General features: G+C 40.0%; 1 protein-coding gene across 2 annotated transcripts in view; it reads right to left on the bottom strand.

Moving 5' to 3' along the window:
* Positions 1-3,760: 3,760 nt before the first annotated feature.
* Positions 3,761-11,101, bottom strand: part of SLC26A5 (solute carrier family 26 member 5) — a 30,115-nt gene continuing 22,774 nt past the window's right edge. For both annotated transcript variants that reach the window (XM_060019852.1, XM_060019854.1), the window contains 6 exons: positions 9,199-9,268; positions 7,739-7,831; positions 6,904-7,011; positions 5,826-6,026; positions 5,165-5,219; positions 3,761-3,945 (listed from right to left, as the gene is read on the bottom strand). In XM_060019852.1, the coding sequence (XP_059875835.1) occupies positions 3,761-3,945; positions 5,165-5,219; positions 5,826-6,026; positions 6,904-7,011; positions 7,739-7,831; positions 9,199-9,268 (712 nt within the window). The remainder of the gene's footprint in view (positions 3,946-5,164; positions 5,220-5,825; positions 6,027-6,903; positions 7,012-7,738; positions 7,832-9,198; positions 9,269-11,101) is intronic.

The following is an 11,101-nucleotide window of genomic DNA, read 5'->3' as shown; positions in this document are numbered from 1 at the left end:
TGTTTAAATCCAAGTCAGTAAGCAGGCAGGTTACCTGGTGCAGTCCTGGCTTTTGAACGTTTTGCTGCTGGGATTTGAGGGGTTTCAAAACCACCGCACACATTTTGGTTAGCTATATGTTTGGAGAATTAGATAACACTTTTATCAGTCCTCAAACCAACTTTTATCAGCACTCAATCCATGTTATCAAGAATCTACACACTGAATCCTAAAAGCATTGCTGAAAAAAGACCAAAAGCATTTCTGCACTCACTAAAGCACACAGGCTCATACCAAGGAACTTGTGTTTGATTTTAGAATTTGAATTAATTAAAGGGGCAGACATAATAAAGTCGTCTTCACCACATACACTTCCTTCCCTCAGCCCCACACAAAGGTGCCCCCTCGCCCCCCACTCCCCAAACAGGACAACACACCCACCCACTCTGGGGCAGATTCTCTGGGTTTGCTACCCTCTCCACACACTGGAGGGCAGTCTCATTTTCTCAACATGTACCTTGGGAGGCAGACACCTCCTTTCTCTGTTAAACAGGTAAGGATACAGGATCAAACCACATGGATATTTTAGATGTTACCTGAAAACTACAAAATGCTTCTCCCAGAGCCTGCAGAGGATTCATACCCTTCACTGTTTCTCTGAGTCCCACTGCAGATGAGATTGGCATTGGGATCCCTCTCAGCTGCCGTATGATTGTACAGTCAGCGTCTATGACCTGAATGAGGAGTTTCCTGGGCCCTGGTTCAAAACTGTTTGCAAACATATTCCATCCAGTCATGAGACACAGAACAACCATGGTCATGTTGCACAGGATTTGAGAAAGACAACATCACTATAGGGGGCCTTCCTGGAAATAGGGCTTTCCCATATTTCCATAAAATAAGCCTAGTCTAGTCCCTATATCCATCAGTGTGGATTATGCCCTTTTGGATAGGGCAGTTAAGAATCTGAATTTGAACCAGGGCTGAAAAACATAGAAAGGTATATACTAGCAGATTTTAAGGTCCGGAAAGAAGGAGGTAGAGACAAAACTTGATTGTAAGTAAAAGAATTCAGGAAATTTCCCACCGTATGAAATAACTCTAAGTAAAACATTCCAAAATATTTACATATAGATAGAATACATTTTGAAATACATTCTTATGATATCAGAGGCATGCCAAAACAAAAACATATTACCCCTCAGTAAGACTTAAATGCTTTTTATGTACATGGTAGAATTCTATTCAAAATAGGTTAAAAATTAAAGGACAGAAAAGTTAAATACAAATTTGTAAGCTACAGACAAGTACTTTTTTTGTATACTGCTTTCAATCTATCAATAACCAGGACTTGAATATCTGCTGTGTGTAAAGCATTTATTGAAGACTGGTGCTAAAGATTATGCAATAAAATATTTTATAATATTGTTTAAAATCCTTAAGTTCTACTTTAATGGCTGAAACGATACAAGCCCTTTTATAAAAGTTTCTAGTACAAGCTGAGGTCCTATAACTACATGCTCTTTCAGAAGGCAGTCTGTATCAGAATGCAGATGTATCTGATGATTGCAAAGGAAATAACTGACTGCAAATCTAATTTCACTCTAGATCTAGATAAAGTATTGATTAGAAAGGGGCGGGGGTCTACTCTGAATTAAATTAGTAAAGTCACTTGATAAGACTTAAAGCAAACAAGCCATAGGGTTTGGTTTGGACTAGACCCATGCTAACCTACTTCTTCCCTGATGCACTTTTCCCCTGGAAGTGTTTTCTTCATGAAAACTAAAACAAGGAGTCAATAAGGAAACATGTAAAACAAAAACAAAAACAACTATTAGCAGGAAATCTTAGCAGATGAGGCTTTAGGCAGGTTGGCTAATACTTGTGCTGTGATTTGGAGTGAGCAGGTGGTTAGAATTACAGGAGCAGGAACTTCTGATGACAAACTGGCTTAAAGGTCTCCCTACTCCTTTTGAACAACTGTAGAGAAAATGCTTCAAACAGCATTTTACTCACTCATCGGCTTAAAACTGAGTTTGATGAAGAATTAACTAACTCTGTGGATTCAGAAGGAAGGTATTAAATTATACCCAGGAGTCAGTTTTCTAAAATATGTGGTAAATCAGTTTTAGCAACAACAAAACTTCTAGGGCTTCCTACTGGCCACAGGTGTGACAATTTGAACACCAAAAAGAATAACTATAATGCACTGAAACACATTAAAACTACAACAATTCATGAGTGTATAATTACACGAAAAAGGAAAAATCAAAAAGAACCTAATTCGTCACCATCTATTAAACCAACTCCTTACTTTGAAGTTGATAACTAAATGGAAAAAAAAAATTTAACCTGCCCTTCCAGTAAGAACTATATTTAAGGATGACTAAATAATTCAAGTTGAGGGAAAGCTGTAGTTTACACGGAAACACCAATTGATAAATGCAGAAGAAATGAAAGAATTGGAAAAGAAAATTCACACACCTTAATAAAATTGATGCTTTAGGCAAGGATTAACACTAGACGTTAAAACCTCTGGGTGAACGGCTAATGGAGAACTGGGCATTCATTCAGTGCCAAAGGAACACCATACAGATAACTCACTAGTCACAAAGGAGAAAATATAATTGGGGGATTGGTTGTCATATTAATCCAAGTGATTTATTTTAGCATCATTAATGGTAGGTCAACTAGATATTACTTGTTTTCTGTTGTGATGCGATTTGAAGCACGTGCCTCATCTATGCACGTATCTCATCTATGCACGTATCTCATCTAGCAAGAAATGTTTTATTCAAATTCATGAAGCCTTTAGTTAGACATAACTTCTAGATCACAGGTAGTTCAGGAAATAAAGGGACAAACTAAATAACACCTTGAAAAAGCGAGTGGACACACTCACAAGATGGGATTCTACAGGACAACTGCCCCAACTCCCTTTAACAAGTTAATGTCATCAAAAAAGGGACAGTGCTAGATTAAGAGGGGACATGACCATTTGTAGTGTAAGGTCACAGAATGAATACTAGTTTGGATAAACCAACTACAGCTGTGGAGACAATTGGGGAAGTTTGAATATGGTCTGAGGTAAACATGTTCTAGAATGAGAAAGCAAAGATGGATGACTGAAAAGAACAGGTCACAGAACACTATGTAGAGTATGATCTTATTTTGGTTAAAAGATGTAAATATATATGGATAGAAAAAGATCTGGAAGGACATGCATTAAGGTGTTAGCAATAATCTTTGCTGGTAATGTAATGTTTTTCTTATTTTTGCTTGTCTATATTTTCTAATTTTCTGCAATGTACCTACATTGCTTCTGTAACAATAAATGGTTATTTTAAAAGAAGAACTTCTAGAAAATTGTGGGTTTGCCTCCTCTGTGAGATAACTGATTACAGAAAGTCTGTAGATCAACAAGTACAAAAGCAAAGAACTACTACCCATCTGGTGACAGGGTATCTGATTTGTGGATAAAGTACTTAAATAAATTCTTTAAGTTCACAAAGATAATACTAAAGAGTAACAGAAATGTCACTACACAATAAATGCAGGCAAGAGGCTAATAATATCTTTGAAATAGTCAATTAAAAAAATACAAGTAAGATACATCTTGCTATGCGTCATTCACCCTCCAAATCAAGCCTTGTATTTACTAGTATTTACCTACTACTAGTATTTACCCTTAGGAAAAAAACGTTTAGTGTCTACTATTTAAAGTGTGTAGGTTAGTAATTTCACGAGAAGCTCATACCCCATCGCAGGCTGAGCTCCTCGTCTAAGCTTCCGGAGTGGCGTTGGGCTCAGAGTCCTCCTGGGGAGGAGCAGCCGTGGCCTCCTGTTCGGCAAGTGCCTCTCGAACTTGGCTGCCTAAGACTGCATCGTGAATGCTGTGGAACAGCAGATCCAGTAAGGCAGGATTTTCAAAGAATTGATTTTGAGTGAGGTCACTCACGACTTGTGCTATAAAAGAAGAAGGGAAAATTAGCCCAGGGACTTCCCTGGTGGTCCAGTGGTAAAGACTCCACCTTCCAATACAGGGGACGTGGTTCAATCCCTGGTCGGGGAACTAAGATCCCACATGCCGTGGGGTAACTAAGCCCGCCCACCAGAACTACTGAGCTGGCGCGCCTCAGCTAGAGAGCCCGGGTGCCACAAACTACGGAGCCCACGTGCCCTGGAGCCTGCACGCCACAACTAGAGAGAAAACCTGCACGCCACAACTAGAGAGAAGCCTGTGCGCCGCAATGAAAGATCCTGCATGCCTCAATAAAGATCCTGCAACTAAGACCTGATGCAGCCAAGAAAAAATAAAATAAATCAGTAAATAATAAATAAGAAAAAAGAAAATTAGCCCACACTCTGGGTGTCAGTCTTAAACATTAAAAAAGTAATACTTTCATATAGTTTAAATATTAAAATGATATAATAAAAATTATTTTTTACCATACATGGTATTATTCTATGGTGTAAATGTACCCTAGTTTATTTAACTGGTCCCTTTTGACAATTAAATATTTTCTAGTGTTTTGTTCTTAGAGACAGTACTATGATCATTAACCATGTACATGTGTTATTTTGAATGTGTGTAGCATACTGTTGGATTTGCTGGGTTAAAGGTAAATGCATTTGCAATTTTGAAAGAAAATGCCTGTCTGCCCTCCACAGAGGCTGCTCCAGTTTGCACTCCCACCAGCAATGTCTGAGGGCTCCTGTTGTCCCACAGTGAGCCTACAGAGCCTGCTGTCAAACATTTTCAGTTTTTGCTATTTTGGTAGGTGAAAAGTGATGCCTTTATGTGAATTTCATTTTCAAGCACTGTTTTAGCCAAAATTTATATTAAAACAAAAAGAGCAGGCATTGTCTGGAAAAATCTAAATGATTTTATATAACTATGTTTATGGCAGCCATTACACAAATAATTACTAAAAAATATACCAGCCCTGAACAATGGTTTATTAGCTCCTTTCCTCCAACTCCCGTGCAGGAGGCCTACCACCAAGTAACCCAGGGATGTGAGTGCTGTAAGTGGCAAATTTCAAAGCTAGCTTTAGATTTTCGGAATAATTTTCATTTTCACCTAAAACTAAAATTAAGGGAAAATACTTCCAAATGCAGTTATTTAAAAAACAGAAACAAAACCAAAATGTTAAAACTTCTCCCATTCTAAAAGTGTACTCACCACTGCATCCTGCTAAATACACATAAATGCCGACATCTCCATATTCCTTTACAATCTGTAATAATGTTGAAATAAAGTTTAATTTCTCTTGACTCTGTGAAGTGCAAGTTTCTTTCTACCAATACGTATTTAGTGATATAAGATGCTCTGGTTCATTCACTTGAGCTACTCCACTTCAATAATTATGCATTTTGAACTAATCATTTAAAAATCTGTATTTTGTTTGATTTTTATATCAACAGTGATAATCTGGAACATCAAAGAATTCTTATCAAATTTTATTCAAGTGTAATAAAGGTATTATGGTAATGGTTTTTAAAAGAATCTTCTCGAAGAGGTATATACTGTAATGTTTACAGATTATATGATGAGCGGGATGTGCTTCAAAATAAGAGAAGGGGAAAATGGGTGTGGGGATAAATGAAACAAAATTGACCATGAACTGATAATAGTTGAATCTGAGTGATAGTTACACGGGGGTTCATTACACTCTGCTCTTTATTTTGTATGTTTTCGATATATTCCACAATCAAAAGTTGAAAAACAAAAACAACAACAAAATTTTGAGAGTTGAAAAAGGACCCTAGTTCAATTCTCTGATTTTACTGATGGTGATACTGGGCACAGAGATACTAAAAGACTTGTTAAAGATGATGCTTACCCCTGCCAGAGTTTTTACACCAACGGAATCCATAAAATTGACTTGAGTAAAATCCAGAATGATGGTGTGGACGTTATCCCCTGGGGGCATAAATCTTTGCAGTTCCTCAGGAAGTGTGCTCTTGGTGACTATTGGGGGATATTTTATTTCATCCTCCTCTTCCTCAGGCTTGGTGCCATCTTCTGCATCTACTTCTGCATCCTATGTTAAAAATCAAACCAAACCAGAGCGCTATGAACAACTCATATTTTGGTTCTGAGAAAGATTTATGAGGGACAAATTAGTCCTCATATGCTCAAGTTTCTGACTATACCAGACCATTTCCAAAATATTTGCTATATCCTAGCCCTGTAATATGACAAAAAAGGATATATACACAATATTCAGTTTTAGCTGTTTCTTTTTTTCTTCCTCCTCTTCCTCTTTTTCTTTTGTCCAATGAAATCCACTCTCTTTAGTCATCATATACATTTTCCCCTAACTTCTAAAATAGTCCCATTAACTTCAACATGACAGACCACAGACCACAGACAAAAACCAGTCTTTGAGGTTTTTTTACTAACAGCTGAATGAATCTCTGACAAAGTAATAATGGTAACATTTATTAAGGTACTGTGTGATTTCTATTTTTTAAAACCATGTTTTCCTGGGCTCCTATCACTACTTATTTCAGAAGCATTCTCATAACTGACCTTACCATGTATCTTTAATATACAAAGGATACTTAGCTTGTTTCTAAGCTTTCCTACTTTAGGGACTTGATGCTGTGTTAAAACTTCAATCATGGGGCTTCCCTGGTGGCACAGTGGTTGGGAGTCCGCCTGCCCATGCAGGGGACACAGGTTCATGCCCCGGCCCGGGAAGGTCCCACATGCCGCAGAGCGGCTGGGCCCGTGAGCCATGGCCGCTGGGCCTGCGCGTCCGGAGCCTGTGCTCCGCAACGGGAGAGGCCACAACAGCGAGAGGCCCGCGTACCGCAAAAACAAAACAAAACAAAAAAAACCTTCAATCATGAATAAAGGTGGGGGGCACTGCAGATCAAGAGACAAGGGAAAGTTACAATGAAGGGATCACTCACCACTTTGACGACGGTTGCATTGGCCATGTTGGCATTTCCAACTTCCTTAGCATACTTCTTCATGGCCTTTCTTCTTGCTCCCAATATGAAGGCTGGGTTCACTCCAGTCTTTACAGAAAGGCAATATATGCAAAAATAACTTCTTGGCTCCCAGAAACCCACCCAAAGCAATTAATCTTCAAATCTCTCCATCTGACTGTTTTCTATGCCTAATTATCACCATAACCCTTGCTCTATCTTTCCCTCAGATGCCCTGAACTGGGTTATCCCTCGTTAAAAGAACAGTAGTAACTTTTCTTATTCTTGGTCTTGATTCAAGACAACCAGAAGCTAAATATTAAAGAGAATTTTAAAGTAGTATTTTTCAAACTTAGATCTCTCAGAGACTCTGTGGGTTGACTGGAAGGTTTTCCTCCTTGCTGGAGAGTGTGGGGTGGAGTTCTAATCATGATCAAAGGAACCCAAGAATAAGAAATTTAAAATTAGTTCTTCGTTTTTTTTAAAAAAATTATTTTTGAATAGGTAATACATGCATATGATAAAAGAGAATGAATAGCGGTGTTGGTTACACAACAATGCGAATGTACTTAATTCCATCCACTGACTTGTATAGTTCCAAATGGTTAAAATGATAAATTTTAAGTTATGTAAAGAAAAATAAAACAAAAAAGATAAATTTTATGTTATGTATATTATACCACAATTTAAAAAATAGAGGCGGAGAAAAACAAATAGTATAAAAGGTATACCAAGACATTTAAGTGACCCCCCCCATGCCTATCAATCCTCAGATTCCCTGCTCAGAAATAATCACCCTTAGTTTCTTGTGACTCACCTTTCTTTTTAATGCACTGCTATATAAGTCACTATTTGCATAATAAATTGGGGCATTTATTTGGAATATTTTTATTCCAGGAACTTCTTTCACCTGAGAAATAAAATGTTAGTGAATTTAATATATGGAAATATTTCAGAATCGAAACAGCAACTGCCTCCCTCTTCTAACTTGAGAATTAATACAGAAGTTGCTAAGGGCCCTCTGACAGTGTTTAAATAAAATAATGTCACTCTAGCTGACCTACTCATGCTCTGGAGAAATGCATGCTGAGCAGAACGCCTTCAAGAATGCACACCTTTTCATTTCTTTTAAAAGTCTTTCTTTGTTTCATTTTTACCATAAAGTACAAAGAAGAAACTGAAATATTAAAAAAAAAAAGAAGTGGGTAGGAAAGGCGAAGCTGCCACTCAGACTGTGACAAGCAGCCGAATAAAATGAACAGCGGCTGATACTGGTTGATTCACAGAACGTAGGCAGGAGTGAAAATGGACCCAAGTGAAACAGAGTGAAAATTTTATCAAGAAGCCTCATGGGGCTTCCCTGGTGGCACAGTGGTGGAGAGTCTGCCTGCCGATGCAGGGGACACGGGTTCGTGCCCCGGTCCGGGAAGATCCCACATGCCGCGGAGTGGCTGGGCCCGTGAGCCATGGCCGCTGAGCCTGCGCGTCCGGAGCCTGTGCTCCGCAACGGGAGAGGCCACAAACAGTGAGAGGCCCGCGTACTACCAAAAAAAAAAAAAGAAGAAGCAGGAGGGCTTCCCTGGTGGTGCAGTGGTTAAGAATTCGCCTGCCAATGCAGGGGACATGGGTTGGATTCCCGGTCCGGGAAGATCCCACATGCCGCAGAGCAACTAAGCCCGTGTGCCGCAACTATTGAGCCTGCGCTCTAGAACCCGTGAGCCACAACTACTGAAGCCCGTGCGCCTAGAGCCCGTGCTCTGCGACAAGAAGCCACCACAATGAGAAGCCCGTGCACTGCCAACAAAGACCCAATGTGGCCAAAAATAAATAAAATAGAACAGAAAAATTTATATATTAAGAAAGTGAAGCAGGAAAAAAAATGAAGCGGGAGAATTCCACAGCCCCACCACCTACATTTTACACTGCTAATACTAGTATTTTACCACCAGTTTACACTCATCAGAAGGAAATCATGCCCATACAGACCACCCTGGCAAACAGTCTCAGTATTTTGTAAACATATACTTTAAGTCCAAGAATATATGTTTATCCTCATTAAAAAAGGAGGAAAAATAAATATTAGGAGGTTGTGTAACTGATGTGTAGTATAAACTGTAAAACTGAATCCAGACAGTAAACTGAAGTTCAGGCTTTTCGCTTTGACCACCACACCTCCCTGCTCTCCACCCCACTCTTTGTCCTAAGTAAAAATAATATCTAGTTGGCCAGTCACATCACATGCTTACAACCATTTAAAATGATAGAAAAAGGTCCTACCTCCTCATACGCATCTATGTCAATGTACACATCAGTGTCAGGAAGCTGCCCAAGGACTATGTAGCTCGGACTGAAGACAGAGAAGGAGCGTGTTAAAATACCAACGTGCTGATGCACAGGACTTGACGGAAACACGAGGTTCTGCACGTGGGATTTGCTAGTGACTTCAGGGATACTTGATCCTTTTATGGTGCCTTTTCAGAAGGGCTCCACATATATTCACATTCCCAGTGCCATTCCAAGCCTAACACACCCCACACACATCCCCAAGACGTACGCTATATACACACACAACACATACACCTCACAACACACAGAGCCCCCCCACACAGCACATACGCACACCACGTACATACCCACACCACGTACATACCCACTACATAACACTACACACACATCCTGTACATACCATCCAGATAGCACACACACAACCTGATCAAGACAAAAGACTCAGGCATCTAAAGATGGGGGCAAAAATGAATTGTGCAGAGTTCAAACCATGCCAGGGACATGTGTAACTCAATCTCATGTTACTGGGTAGATAGAATTACCTTCCTGTTTTAATTCTAAAGCAGGAGAGGGGATTTTCATTTTGTCTCTAATAAGAGTCTCTGACTCATGGAGCAGTGGGCGGGGGGTTAGTCAACAGAAGGTGTGGGGAGAAAAAAATCTCAAATCAGCATAGAAAGTTTTCTGAAGGCTGGTGTGAATAGATTTTAAACATTATTTTTTAAAAGCACAAATTCCGAATTCTTTTTATAGGACAGTCTGGCTCAAATTAGATACTGAAATGATGACAGGTACTACTTCTTAAGCACCTGATATTACCTTATTATAGCCCATGAAAAATCCTACTGGGCTTATTTCTGCCGTCATGTGGAAGAGAAACTGAAGTCCAGTGGGGTTAGGTGAGCTGTTCAAGGTCAGAGAGCTTGGCAGAGTCAGAATATGGCTCAAGGTCTTGTACGGACATTCCATGGTCTCGTTACTATGCTCTGGTGTTCTCAGCGCATATGTGCAAGTGCTTTGTGAGTTAGAATCTACAGCAGAAATGTCAGGGGTTTTTCTAGGTGGATTCCTTCAACAAGCATTCAGAGAACACACACTATATGCTGGTACTGGGCTCCAGGAACCTCGTGTACACAACCAAGGTGCTCACAGTCTAGTGATGTCTGTGGACAAATATAACACCAACTGATACTGGAGATGAGAGGCAAGGTTCTCAGTTGAGTTCCCAATTATGAGAAAACCTTCCATACGAGACTCGAAATGTTGTCCACATGTTGCAATCTAGTGCCAGCGGGCGGAGGTGAGTGAGGGGTGGACACGGGGACCACACAAGTACACAAGTAACGGCAAGACTTGTGAGGTGCTGGAGGACCACAATGCTGCTGTGGGCGCACAGGGGAGTTGGGATCTCTCTGGCTGGGTGAGCGGGGTCTAAACTTACGTGGATTTCAACAGGCAGATGAGGAAAAGGCCTTCCTGACCAGCTGGAGCGCTCTGGAATCCCACTTCCTCAGGTCTAAATACTCCCTGTTTCTTCCCTAATCACCCCAGGAGCAAGAAAGTCTCTCTTTATGAACTCTGATGGGGTTTTATTTGGCCATCTCTTATGCTTATTATCACTTGTACCTTGCTTACACTTAACTGAAGCACTTACAACTGTGTGTTCCAATTTCTTGAAGATGGATTATAAAATGCTGATTAAGAGTTAGCCTCTGGATTCACAAAAACTCATATTTGAATCATTGCCTACCACTTGCTGTGTGATCGAAGTTACTCAATCGATCTAGGCCTCAGTTTCCCCATCTGTGAAACGGGGATGCTAACAGTCATTGGGCTGGAAGGATGAATGACATAAAGCGTGGACCTTGGCACACAGCCAGGCACATAACTAACT

This window comes from Delphinus delphis, chromosome 9 (assembly GCF_949987515.2).
Source record: "Delphinus delphis chromosome 9, mDelDel1.2, whole genome shotgun sequence".
NCBI lineage: Eukaryota > Metazoa > Chordata > Mammalia > Artiodactyla > Delphinidae > Delphinus > Delphinus delphis.
Note: the sequence above shows the minus strand (reverse complement) of the source record. Positions and strands in the feature narration are given on the sequence as shown.